Raw genomic sequence first — 15,184 nt, forward strand, 5'->3', positions numbered from 1 at the left:
GCTATTTTTATTGACCAAAAAAATGGAGCTGTTTAAATAAATTTGATTTAAAACATCATAATTAAGGATCACATAATACGTCACAGAGACAAAAACAAAATATAGATATTACACATGAAAACAAATTTCCCTGAGATCACTTCCCAACAAAACCCTGCTATATATACATAAACGACATCTCATGGCCCTTTCTCAAAAGACCCTCTCTTCTGTCTACTGGTCCCAGCTTCATCTTCTCTCTCAGCACCCACGAAAACAAAGAGAAGCTTACTTGAACCCCAGTTCAAGGAAAAGATCAAAAAGCCAATCACCAACCTCATATCGATCTGTTGCAGAAAAGAGAGAGAGAGATGGATTGTGGGTGTAGTAAGAATAATAAGAATGGCGGGGATGGTGGTGATCATGGTGGTCAGAGAGGGCCTTGTGGGGCGTGCAAGTTCCTTCGACGAAAATGCGTGAGGGGATGCGTGTTTGCACCCTACTTCGACTCCGATCAAGGCACGGCTCACTTCGCGGCAGTGCACAAGGTATTCGGAGCCAGCAACGCCGCCAAGCTTCTGCTGCGAATCCCTCCTCACCACCGTCTGGACGCCGTCATCACTCTCTCCTACGAGGCTCTCTCTAGGGCTCGAGATCCCGTCTATGGCTGCGTCGCCCACATCTTCGCCCTTCAACAACAGGTATGTTACGTGTACCTTCTTCATTATCTTACTATTTGCTAGCTACTTTTATATCATAATCTCTCTATCTATCTCCTTCAATGACTCTTGCTTCAATTTTCTCTCTCTCTCTCTCTCTAATCTTGCTTAGCTTGGCTTTGAGATAATATGTTGGTATATTAATTAAGCATAAATTAAAGGGTCTTGTTTCTCTTGCTTTGGCCACTTATATTACTGGGTTTCTTCATTAATTCATAACAACACCTAAAGCCAATAAAATGACCATGATTTGAAAAAATTCATTTGGACTCTCTCTCTGTCTCTCAAACTTAAAGCTAGGAAGTGGCTTCTCTCCATTCATTTGCTTGTAAGTACTTGGCTGGTTTTTTTTTTTTGAGGGATTTGCATTTTTAGGACAGAACTTGAGGGTCGTTTGGGAAATAAGAGCATCAATTTTTGTTTTTAAAAAAAAAAATTTTGAGGGGCAAAACCCTTTTATATACTTTAAAATCATTTGAAATAAGTTAACACACATATTCTCTAAATTTAATTAATTAAGAAATAAGAATATGTGATGAAAAGCTAGAAGAGAGTGCATGTGGTTAATTAATTAATTAATCCATGGGGCATTTGGAATGAATCTAAAGCTCAAGTTTTGAGACAAGAAGAGAAAGTATAGGAAAGTGCTAATGGGTTGGTCAAGGTTTTCACATGATGCACGACGTTTGTGTAATACTACTACTGTTTGGTTTGACAATTTTGGTCACCCTTCTCTAAGAAATTAAAGCTGCCACTTCTCTATCTATATAACGTGGCCCCTATCTATGGTTTTCTAATTCCTAGACCTCAAAGCTCCCCTTTTTATGTACTAATTATTTATCACTTCTTAATTGTCTATTTGCGTAACATTTGTATTATAAGAAACATGCCATTTAAAGGACTGCGATGAGAAGGAAAAAAATCTGAAGTTTGTAACTTTTCTCCGAGGTAAAAAAAAAAAAAAAGGTAACTTTTCACTAGGATTCAAAAACTTGAAATTACTATTACGATTGAGTTGTGCTTTGTAAATTCTAAATACTACTGCAAGCTATAAAAACGATATTTCATATGGGCATTGATAAATTGATAATTATAACTCACTTCTTTAAATATTACTTCTCCGGTCCTTAACATAAGACCCATTTAATTAATTTGATTAGATTAAGGAAGTTAAGTAAATTAGTTAATTATAAGAAAAATGACACATTTTCCTAAAACACCATAATTATCTTTATTAATACCCCTTTCATCTTCTACTTATTATGGTTGAGAGAGTATCTATAGGGGTAATTTAGAGAAAATTGATAAATATGAGAAATGGGTCTTATATTTAGGATCAAAATCAACTTAAAAATTGAGTCCTATATTAAGGATCGGAGGAGTACAATTTTAAGTGCTAGTTGATTATAAATGTGATTTAAAATTGTTATTTTGTTTAGATACTGTACGATATTTGATCTTCAGTAGTTTGTTTATGGATAATCAATAAAATTAACTAAATCAAATAATTGATGACTTTTATTTATGTCCTTTCAATTCATGTTGAGGGTTTCCAAATTTAGGACTATTGAATGAAGTTAATTTATGATTTAATATAGTTAAAGTCCACACACAAAATTTGTTAAATTTATTAGAAATCAGAAACTAGATTTGCTATAAACAGTGGGGTGACTGAAGCCAATGGGTCATGGGAAAAAAGATCAGGGTTTCGACTAATAAATATTCGCAAATTCATGTTACTAGTTATCTACAATAGAATTATTTAATTGAGGAAAAAATCAATTATTTAATTATGTAATTTATAATTTTTATGAGAGAGAAGTGGCATATGCTAAATGGCCGTCTGAGTCTGACTATAGAGGTTTGCTTGCCGGAGCTACTAAGCAACTTTAATTAGTTGCTCGAGAAATAAATAAATAATATTTGTAATTTGGGCTAATATGTAATTTTGACTTTCAACACTAATTAATAATGCATAAACTTATTATTTAGTTAGTTAATTGATTAATCACCTAAAATGTACTGTTTGTGCTTGTTCCAACGAAAAATTATGTTATTTATTTATTCACTTTTGAAAATTTAAGCCCGAAAGCTTGTAGCACGCAATGCCACATGCCTACCCAAATATAAATAAGCCTATAATTTATCTATCCTATTTTTAATTTCTTCCCAAAAAAATTATAAGTGAAAAAGATATGACTTTTTTTTTAAATTCTGCTATATTAATAATCTCTCTGTTTCTTATTTCTATTTAAACTTTAAAGAGAAGGAAGTTCTACGTGTATAATAGTTTAAGGCTGATCAATCACTGGTGCTTGCCATTTGATGCTTAAAAAAGTATATTTTTAATGTGATGGTTCATAAAATTTTAACTGCTTATATATAATATTACATAACTTATAATCACTGTTAGAAAAAAAAACTTATATATAATAACCTGTTTTTCTCACTTCTTTAATCTCTTTTTCCCGTAGTAGTGAACAAAGAAATTCATGAAATATAAAACTCATTTTTCTAAGACATGGAGGAGTTTGGATACCCCTAAGTAAAAAACAAAACTCTTTTTATACATTTAGTTACCCCCAAATCTTGAAAGTTATTGGTGGATTTACGTTCGTAGTAGATAAGGTTTGATATACAAATATGATATAATCTTATGCTGATTCGATGTCAAGTTTGAGCTTATCTTTGAACATGGATTAATGCATAATCTACAGAGAATGCAGTACATTCTAAAATCTTAAGTGCAATAATTGGCAAGCTCAGCCATGGAGAGTACAATATGTGTGTGTGTAAAGAGATTTACATAGTAATTCAAAAGTTGCACGCTGCACTATGGCGTATTATCTTGAATCCTGGGACCTTATATAATTGGGCACATATGCACCAATGGATTCCTTAGCTTTAATTAGGTATAATTCCAAAATCTCTGATTAAAAAAACCAAAGTTCATAAAGATCAGCTGAGTCATGGTTTGTATAACTTGAACTCCTCAGACATTATTAATTAGAAGATCAGGCAACTTGCAGTGTGATATACACGTGGTATATATTAAAATCTAATCCGGATCGTGTATAGGGGGTGTTCGGAAGAACACTAAAAACACTTAAAAATAGTGCTTTTACATAAGTTGAGATAAAATTCTTCTTACATATTTGCTTTATACATTATAAAATCATTTTTAAAAAGCCTAAAATTTTGGACAGATTGGTCTTGTTAGATTCCCCCCCTTCCCGTTACCAACCGTAAAATGTTGTTTTGAGTTGGAAAAACCAACCGTTTGACATTTGTGTTTTGATAACTTTTATTTTGTTATATTATATATGATCATCTACTTGGTGTGTTATATGTTTTTATTTGAATATATCTTTTCACGGTTATATGTGTGTGTGAATATTTTTTATATATTTTAATTAGATCATTTTAATCATGATTGGAGAGGGTTGGTCTTTAAACTACAAACTCGATCGTGGATTTTAAGGACTTGTCTTCTTTTCAATTCCTTAGACAGACATCTTAACAAGCATTTGATGAGTAAAGTTGATAGAATCAATGTTTATATTTAGGGTCCTGACCAAGAAAGGAAAAGAGAAAGGAAAGAAAAAAAGCAAAGAAAAAAAAATAACTAGTAAAAGTTATCTTCTCATACTTAACGTGACAACCATAAAAGTTAAGGAGAATTATCAGAGTTTCAAGTAAAAACTATAATTACTAGAAAGTTTAATAATAACAAATCAACGTGTAATGACAAGTTTTGAGATAGTAAATAATAAATGCTCATTTGTCTTAATAACTAATTTTTTTTGGGGAACCTTTTGTTATTCTTCCTGAGAGTTAAAACAATATTTTAACTTTATTGCAGAATAATTGAATCTGTTTCTTCTTTTCATGGGCTCGTGACCCCATTATTAGAGAGTAATAAATGAGATAATTTGACTAGCACGATGGTTTCCTTTACATCTATTTTCATTTTAACTTTTTTCATCTAAACATATTAGATTAAACAGTGATAATTTTGTACGTACACATTTGTAGAAGTAATACACATTAAAAGGCTACCTCCAATTTGAAAAATATAAGATTGTAATACAATATGTATTAAAATACTACCTTCAATCTTAAAGATAAGATCTAGTTTGTAGTTGGTAGTTTATAAAACTAGAATTCAAAGTAATCCAAATTCAAGTATTGTTGTTGGTGGCAGGTGATGAACTTGCAGGCAGAGTTAGCTTATGTGCAAGCTCGTCTTTCAACACTGCAGCGTCTGCCAGCGGCAGGGGTCGGAGCTCTACCCCAACTTCAAACCTCATCTTCTACCAATGAGTTTGCCTTTGATCCAACTAATTCATTTCAGTTCTCAACTTTGCTCAACCCTTGTGATCTTCAGCATCAAGATGATGATGATGATGATGGGGATCTCCAAGCTTTAGCCGGAGATTTTGTATCAAGGTAATTAGTTAACAGTTTCACCCATTCTCATTTATAATTGATTAATTAATTGACAGATTTTAATTGAAATTGAAATATGCAGAGTGAAAGGGGAGAAGAAAATCTAAATGGGGAGAGAGGGAGAGAGAGAGAGAGGGTGGAACGAAGGAAATCTGATTGACAATGCATTTCACTTTTCACTTGTTTTTGATGTAAGCAACTTCTTTTTGGCTATCATGTGTAATGGAAATTAATATGCTTTTTTATTTTGAAGTGGCTGACTTGTAATGCAATGTAATGAAAATTGCTATGCCCTTTTGGCTATCATGTCTTTAATGAACCTTCTCCACAATATGTAAAGAATTTTTTGTTTACTTGTTAAGAAGCATGTTAGGCATCATTCTCATGAAGATTTGAACTACTACTTCCTTCCTGTTCTTAATATAAAAATTAGTTGGGGTGTTAGATTTGATTCTAAATACAAGACATTCATCTACCTTGTCTCTTAAATTAAAGAAGGTAGTTATGATTAATTAAATGTAAAATTTTAAATTTCTTAAAAATTATTCCTGATAAATATTACAAATTTTGTGTATGATTTTAAAATTTATATTAAAGATCAATAGAAAGAGTGTTTAAAAATAAAGGTGGAGGGAGTATTTAAAATCATAATCTATAAAAAAAAATCCAACCTTTGGTGTTCAGCTTCGATGAAGAGGGGAAATCACCAAAAAAGAAAAATGCAGTGAAATTCGTGAGATTGCAAAGCAGGTATTTTGTCAAAAATGTGTTGTTATTTTCAATCCTATTATTGTCAAAACATATGAAGGTCCTGTAACAGTTTCCAATTTGTGATTTTGTAATTTCGCTTTTTTTTTTGGGGTGATTTTCCTTTAAAAAAAAAAAAGAAACAATGAAAGCAAATAAAATTCCGGGCCTATAGATGAGGATAAATTGTTGTCATATGTTGAAAAATGAACATCCTGATTCAAGCGTATCATCTTCCTTGTTGACCTGGGCCTTGTTGGGCCTCCAGTGCAGGTATTGGGGTTTTATTCAAGTGTAGGTTTTTTTCTTTTGGGCGACTAGTTAATTGTAAGTGCTGCATCTCACTTTTCAACACTGCCAATTTTTCAGACCGGCTTAAATAATTTGAATATATGAAAAAAAAAAGTTAAATTAGTTATTTGTAATAAATATGAGTTAATTTTTCTAAAATATGATTTTTAATCATGACTATCATTAGACAAAAACCCCCTTAAATATATAATCAATAAGAATACTTTGAAAAAAATTATAAATTTGAGAGATAAAATAAATTGAAATATTATATGTAGCACCAAATTAAACCTTCAACTAGATCTATATTAGAGGGTGTTGGTTAGTAAAAATCATTTTTCACAAATTGAAATAAACTTTTCTATATATTTATTTCGTATACTGTAAAATTACTTTTAAAACCATATTTTTGATTCTATCCAAACACTCCCTAAAGACAAATATATGTGCTCTCTATCAATTGGGGTTGGGTCTAATGAAAGAAACTAATCCTAACAAAGTGTTAAATCAAATTCAAATCCCTAATGAAAGAGATGTTCATATTTAGTACTTGACGGTGATAATTGTCTCTAATAAGAAGATATGAAATAATATATATATATATATATATAATATATGCGCTCTTTCCATAACCAAAAAACAAACAAATATCCCTCCTCAGACTTTTTAGGCCATGTTTGGTAGCAATGTAAGAAGTCAACGGAGGAAGGAGAAAGAATGGTGTGGCCTAGTATTAAATTCAATCGGAGCCCTAAATCAATCTCCATTGAAACTTGCAACGAAATATGATCATGTCCGTGTGGAAGTTTTGGTTACTTAATAATTTGGGAGCATTTTTATGTCCCCGTTAAGGCTAAGTTAAGGCATCCAATCGTATTAGTTAATTATTAATCATTGATGATCATCGTGTAGAACAGAACTGAGAAAAAAAAATATATCCCGACAATTTGCAACCAAATAAAATGATTAAATTTTATGAGATTAAATTAAAAAATAAATTTGCAATATTAAAAAACACTCATTATCATCATTGAAAAAGAAGGTGTTCAACTAACAAGATGGGGAAAAAAACATAAACTCTGACTTGAAAAAGATTAGTCTCAAATCTGACATAATTTAAAAATATCTTGTTCAACCTATAAAAACCAAGAAGTCGCTGAAGTTGATAAAATGAGGAAAGTTTGGGCCTTGGGCCCTCCCAATGCAAGGTTTTAACTACTTACCAGAATTGCCCATAGAATATAGTGGAAGGGACTAATTTCTTATAATATATGACAAATCAATATCAGAGTCTCTTTTAAAAAAAAGTACTCATATTTAGTACTTAACGGTATTTTAATTAGGATTCTCTTTAATTAAAAAAAAGATATCTGTATCCAAAAAAATGGACCAGACTAGGACTAGCTTGACTAATGAGCACAAACGATCATCCTGTTATCCGACCTGATTGATGAAAGCAGAGAAAGGATGTGGAGGGAAATTGGAGTTAATCAAATCAGCCAATGAATCGATAAGAAAATTTAATTAGGATTTTTATTTTTATTTTTGCACAAGAAAAAAGAAGTAAGGTTTCATTCTAAACAAGTTTTAAGATTTTATTTTTTTGAAAAAAAAAGATTTAGAATTGAGCCATAAAAGCAGAGAATCAAAAGTTGTGATGAAAGCAGAGAAAGGAAGTGGAGGGCAAGTGAAGCAGTGGCACGCGCCCACAAAGTGAAAGTTGAGTCAACATAAGACTTACGGGTTGCTGACAGATTCTGTTGTCCTCTCTTCCTTTCTCTAAATGGTCTGTCCCTCTTATTTTATTTATTTTTTTAAAACGTTTTTTTTAATTATAGAAAATAAGCAAATACCTCATTGTATTTTTTTTATAAACAATAATTACCATTTCTTTTTATCTCTAAATAGAAACAATATGTGCAAATTATCTTAAATCTGTGCCACAGTTTTTTATTTTGACCGTATTTATTATCTATTTTAATACTCAATATGTTCATTTTTTTTTTCAAATTATCATCTCTATTTATCACACATTCTCTCTCCTTCTTAATTTTTTTATTATAATAATTTTTTAATTTTTTTATGCTCTTCCCATAAATAAAGATATTTTGAATAAAAAATTTAAATCTACATGTTTATTTTAACTAATTTTTTAATCAGAGTGATGGGGATAGTGGTTTGGGGTTTGATTAGTGAGCACACGTATTGTACTTGGGTCAAAACTTATCCATTATTGTGCCTACTCTATAACGAGGGACCATGACTTCAGGACTCTTCATTAATTTTTCTTTCTTTCATCGCATCTGTATATACCTACTCTATTAATTCTCCTTTTTTTTTTCCTTGGATTAAATTATTCGTGCTTATTATCAATTTTTAAGCATATTATTATGTGAAAAATATTCATTTTCAAGCTTCAAATAAGTATTATTGAAGCCAATTCTAATTTTATCATTTTTTTTATTGTATGAATGAGTATTTTAAAATGCGGCCAATACGAATTACTTTTATCTGAGAATATACTCGAACTTGGCCAAAAAAATTAAGAAGAGTAAATTTTTTTTCAAAAGGCATAATTTTCTTTTATTGTATAAATGAAAGTTTTTCATGATCTAATTTGTTTTTTTTAGTGAAAAAGTGCACATTATGTCTTAACTTTACACAATTTTATTTTGACTTTTCAATTTTATTGAGTGTTTTTCAGTTATCTAACCATAATACTCTTTTTGGATGGAAAAGAACCATAATATTCCTAACAAAAGAGGGTAATATTGAATTTTTAAATATTGACAAAATATTTTTAAACTCTAAATATTAAATTGAATTTTTTTTAAATATAAGAATGATGAGTAAAAAAAAATCATTGTTCAAAACTTTATATGGAGTTAAAAAATCAAACATACACTTTTTTAAAAAAAGTTATATTCTGTAAGGATACAACACGCTTGTAAAGCTTTTACATAAACATGTCGTCCATCAAATCTATGACATCTTTAGTTGATTCCAATTGCTTGTGGATACGTATTGTGCTGGCTATAATTAGATAGGATTTGAAATTCCTTTATAGAAATTATTAAAAATGGAGGAAGGTAGCTAGGTATTGTAATTATCTTCTTAATTATGGAGGTTTCTAGTATTATCAGGTTGTTTTGATTTTTATAGTATTTTAGTTATCTTCAAATTTCAAACACGTTGATTTGGACGGTTTTGGTTGATCCTTTTCCCAATAGCAGTTGAAATTTGTTCTCCATTAAATGCATCTATTAAATTAATACCAACCAAGTTTGACCCCTTTACTCAACAATCTATCACCTTTTTATTTTTTTCTAATTTAAAAATTTACTTCATTTTGTTTATGAATGGTTATTAGACAACCACCAAATATGGCCCTAAAATTTGGTTGGCGTGTAGTGCTTGTGACCTAATCTCAGTGCTTATTTGATTATCAACAAACAAATCTAATTATTTAATCTCTCTCTTGTATATATCATGTAGCCCATATCTTTTGCCAATATAAAATATTCAAATTCAAATTTTATTATCATTACACTTTATTATTTATTTATTTATTTTGGTAAGTGTCATTGCACTTTATTTTATTCTCAGGGCATATTCTCCTCTTATGCTTAAATATGGCCGGCTAAGTGGTAAATATTGATCTTCCAAAATTTACAGTAGTAAAAGAAATAATCTTTTTTTTTTTATATTTTATAAAAAATTTAAATTTTTATATAAATAATTTTCAGTTAAAATTTAAGTTACAATACTATTATATATAATATCACATCATATGCTATTATTCAATTTACTTATGGGCAATTTATTATTTATTTATCATCAATTGTTGAGATTACATTTTTCAAAAATATGAGACATACTATATTTTCAACAAAATTACTACTTTTATTGCTGGTCAAAAATTACTACTTGTATTTCTTAATATAACAGCTACTTAAATTATTTAAAGTAAATCATGGAAGTTTGGTCTTGCTTTAGAGGCTCACTCACATGGCTAATTATATATAAATATATATAATATTCGTTAAATATATATGTAGTACATCAGATAGTTCTATTGTTCTATTTATAAATACTTTTAATATCAAAAAAATTTTAAAAATTCATAACTTTCATTTAAAATTTAACAACTTTTTAACTTTATCACTATTTAATATACATTATAACTCATGTAAACAAAGTTAACATAACAATAAATAAAGGACGAAATTGTATATCCATACAAAAAATTTCTCTCAGTACCATAAATAGGACAAAAAATGTATTTTCTCTCTATCTATAAATAGAACAAGAGGAGTAGATTATATATGAGTTAGATAAATTAATTTAGATTAATAATAAATATGAGAGACATATGGGCTTGGAGTATTTTATTTATTATCAAATTAATTCTTAACTAATTCTTATATTAAGATTACTGGGGGATTGCTATTTTGTTAATGAAAAAATTGAGTGTCTTGATGAGATAAACTGCACCAAAAATGGTTTTAAATTTGAATTAATTTTTTTCCTGATAACTTGTAATTAATTTAAAATAAACGCAAGACTGATTTTAATTTGAATCTGAAAGAGCGCGTGGTCCCTGGTCATAATAGCAGGGTTTGACTGGCACAGCATGTGGCCTTGCAATTGGAGAGATGGAGTGAGAGTGAATTCATCTCTTCTCTCTGTCTCTCTGCTTTTCGTAAATTCTCTTATTCTCTTATATTTTAATTAAAAATTTAGGTTAAAATTAAATTCCTTATTTTTTATTCAAATCAATTATTATTATTTTTTGTAATTTGAAAATTAAAATTTCTAATATTATTTATCTGGCGATCTACAATTTTCTTGATATTAATTAAATTTAAATATAATTGAGAAAAAGACAAGGGCAGAAACCAAAATTTTGGAGCCTGAGGAGGGGAGTGGGACCCACCAAGAGTGTCTGAAAGCGGAAGCAAATGTAGGACAGATGTCCCTCCTTGTGCCCTTTCCTGTCCCACAAAGCACATACACTTTGGACTTTGGTCCTTTGGATCTCATTAATAGTTTTCCTTTTTCAAAAATTTCAAACTTTGATCCATTTTTTAATAAAAAAATTATCCTACCTCATCATTTACATTCATAATTAATAATAATATAATGACAGAATATATTGTTTTTTGTCCTTTAATTTTCCGGTTTAACCTTGTTTGTGGTGACGATTTGGTCCCTAATTTCAACATGGTTAATGCTTTTTTGCCACCTTTTTTCTGCCAACTTTAACATGGTTAATGCAATAAATAAATATGCTGATAAAACCTTTTTTAACGGCCGACAAAGCATTTAAAAATATTTATGCTACCTTTCAATTATTAATATTTAAATAATTTGAGTAGATTAAAAAATTAATTTAATTAATTATTTATAATAAATGTGTTATTTTTTAGAAAATATTCTTATTAATCACGTGTATTAACTAATTTACCATTTAAAGAAATATTTAACGTGTGTAACTATTATAAGAATTATCTTTAAAAAATAGATAATAAAAGAACAAAAAAATGAATTAGATTTTATATTTAAAACCAAATTAAATATCAAGCTTGCTTTTATATTAAAGACTGGTGATAGTATTATAATCTAATAATTTTATTTATTAGATAAAAGTCACCCATCTTTTTTTTTCCTGGGAATATGAGGCTGTCAAAGTTCATATATTCCCAAAGATGAGATGTTAAAGAAGTCTAGTAATGGTGATCATGTATGCTGGTTAAAAAAAAAAAAAGAATGGTGTTCATGTAAAAAGTTTAACGTAAAGTGACGATTTTATTTAACGCTTTTTTGGGGGAATTTTAGAATGTTTACCAGCTACTAAAGATTACTTAGGGTTCATATAATTTTTAATTTCTCAATTCTATCTTCATTTTAGAAGGTGTTTGGCGTCACATAAAAGTATTTCTGAAAAGTACTTTTTCGTAAATCGAGATAAATTCTTTAACATATTTATTTTGTATACCGTAAAATTACTTTTAAAACCATGGTTTGGTTTTCATCCAAACACCCTTTTAGTTTTTCTCCTTCAAGTTTCAAACCATAAGTTTTAGTCTTTCATATTTCTTTGAATTTAAAATATTGATATTTATAATTTAATAAAAATTTGAACTATTTTGCCCTTAAGGAATTAAAACTGATAATTTAAAATTTGAAAGAGTGAAACCAAAATGAGAACAAATTTAAGAAATCAAAGATTATATTAACCCATTAATTTATCAGCATTTTCTATTAATTGGATAATTATATAAACAACTTTAGAATTTTAACTCAAATTCTAGCCAATATGGCAGCTACCAACTACTAAATCAAGTTTACGTGCCTTGTATCATTTGATAAAAAAAAAAGAGTTTTAACTCAAATTGGCTGCCAGACGCTACAAAACTCATGCTCTGTGTGGGCTGTGTATAGAATTATCTATATTTAAAGAATTGAGTCTGATATGAGAATTATATAACTAATTTACGGGTGTAAAAAAATTAGTTAAGTTAATTATTTATAATAAATAGATGGAATATTTTCTAGAATACCCCCATCAATTATATGTGTTAGAGCTATCTGATGAAAATTTTTTAACATGTGTATTTATTATAGGAATTACTTTGGACAAAATAGATAAATACTGGAAATAACATGTATTAGAATCTTATAATCATGATCAAATTAAATCCCTAACTAATTTGTACATTAAGGATGAAAAATAATATTTCAGGTAGTTTCCTGGGGTTTCCATTCTTTGTATCAGGACACCATCTCATTTTTTTTCCTCCTACTTTTTTGTGCGTTATTAATCCGCATTTATGCGCTACGAGGGATATTAGATGCTCACGCTCGTTCCATGTCATGTGAACTTTTTCTTTAAAAGAAAAACCTATTATTTGTCAATAGTAGATTTATAATAAATACCATTATATATATAAATATATGAATTTCTTAAAATTATCAAAATAATTATCGTTATCAGCGTAAAAGCTTTAAACTTCTTATTATAAAAACGATGTTTTTATTCACTCATGATGAAATCAAGTCCTTTAATTTATGCTGCAATAATAATAATTTGAAATTGAATGCTTAAAGCCTTTTATTATAAATCCTATAAATATTGAAATTTTCTTGTCTTTTCCACCTTTAAAACGTATGTGAGGCATTTATTTGGATAGATAATTTGAAAAGACCGTTAATATTAGCATGCTTTTCTTTGACCGTGATTTTAGCATAAATTGATGTGTGGGCATACCAAGAAACTTGAGAGACGTAAAACGAGCTGCTAATGAGTCCAATTGGTAGTCCCACGCTCCCATTAGTTGCACCATCCAATGATCTGATAGAATTTTTACTTGCAAGTTCACTTGCTTTACTCAAGGACTGAACTTTGTGTATTGTTTGATCACATTTAAAAATGTTTTCAAGTAAATCTCAACTCAACTCATTGAAATACTATCTCTGATCCTTAATATAAGAGTTTGTTTAACTTTTAGTTTAGTTCTAAATATAAGACCTCAAATCATTTTGTTTTTTTTTTTATGTTTATCTACTTTTTTGAGGTAGTCCTTATAATAGTTGCACATATTGAATGTTTTATTAAATAATACTACCTCCGGTCCTAATTATAAGAGCCGGTTGATTAATTTGAGGAGATTAAGGAAGTAAGTTGAGTTAGTTATTTGTCCCATATAGGTATTGTCTTTCTTAAAATATCCTTGCTAATCAAGTGTATTGACTAGAACTACAATTATTAGAAGGACTATTTTGGAAAAAAAAAAGAGTAAATATGAGAGACAAAGTGGATTGAGGTCTTATATTTAGAACCAAAATAAAAGTCAAATAGGGTCTTATATTAAGGACCGAAAGTAGTACTTGATTAGTAAGAGTATTTTAAGGAATGCAACACCTATTTATTATGAACAACTAATTTAACTAACTTTCTTAATTTATTTAAATGAATCAATTAGTTTTTATATTAAGAATCAGAATAGTAGTAGTTAGCATGTAAAACAGTAGGAGCGTGTGTTTCACCATTTAGTAACACGAATGACTTCATTGAGTCATGAGTACATGGATTGAGACGTAATGGGGTCAGTGCCATAGCAAAAGGTAGTACTAAGCTTCATTCAAAAATGCTTTTACCATCGATTTTAAACTTAGATGATGTTTGGATGGTGTGAGAAATGTTTTTTAAAAGTGTTTTTTTTGTAAATTGAAATAAATTCTTTATATATTTATTCTGTATATTTTAAAAATACTTTTAAAATCATGATTTTATTTTATCAAAACATCTCTTCAGATATTCATTAGATATTCAAACAACAAGCTACAACTGACTCCTTTCATCTCTATTTGTAGCCTCTCATTACTCCCCAAAACTTCGATAAAATTCTGGCGGCTTCGAGAGACGGTGAAACGAGGCGGAGAGAGCTGACGGGTGAGGCGGGAAGAGAAGAGTTGAAGAGCACTAGAAAATTAGGGAAAAATGATTTAATAAATTCATTTTTCATAACAATTTTTTTTATTTTTTCTAAAAAAATTTCTATGCTAGTTATTATTATCTTAAAGGACGGGAAAAATTAAAATCAATGTGAAAAAAGCTTTTAAAGTTCACTTTTGTGACAAAGATGTGAAAGTCATGTTTTGTTGTAGCGGATATCACAAGTAGCATTTGGCTTTGCATGTGTTACGTTCGAATTGTTCTCACTATTGTCGTAATGCTCCATTTGAATCAAGTCAGAGATGCTCAAGAAATGCTATTACTTGCTCTCCTTATTTAATAAGGTAGCAAATAAGAGAGAAGAATAGAGTTATGAAATTAAAAAAATAAAAGAGAATAAAGAATTAATAATAGGTAAAATTAGTAAAAATGTATTTAATGTTCAACAACAATTCTTAACATGATCTTATAAAAAGAACTAAACTAATTCAAATTTTGGGATATTATAAATAGGACCGGAGGAAATATTTATGCGTGCTTA

The 15,184-nt window shown here is 29.1% G+C and overlaps 1 protein-coding gene across 1 annotated transcript; it reads left to right on the plus strand.

Annotated features, from left to right (window-relative positions):
- Positions 1–254: 254 nt before the first annotated feature.
- Positions 255–5,004, plus strand: LOC114736242 (LOB domain-containing protein 19-like; the record flags this gene model as incomplete). The annotated part of the gene is made up of 2 exons (XM_028924030.1): positions 255–680; positions 4,903–5,004. Coding segments are annotated over exons 1-2 (432 nt in total), but the record flags the coding sequence as incomplete, so codon positions are not given.
- Between the last annotated feature and the right edge of the window lie 10,180 nt (positions 5,005–15,184).

This window comes from Neltuma alba, unplaced genomic scaffold, assembly GCF_004799145.2.
Source record: "Neltuma alba isolate B1F8T4 unplaced genomic scaffold, ASM479914v2 tig00013322_pilon, whole genome shotgun sequence".
Taxonomy (NCBI): Eukaryota; Viridiplantae; Streptophyta; class Magnoliopsida; order Fabales; family Fabaceae; genus Neltuma; species Neltuma alba.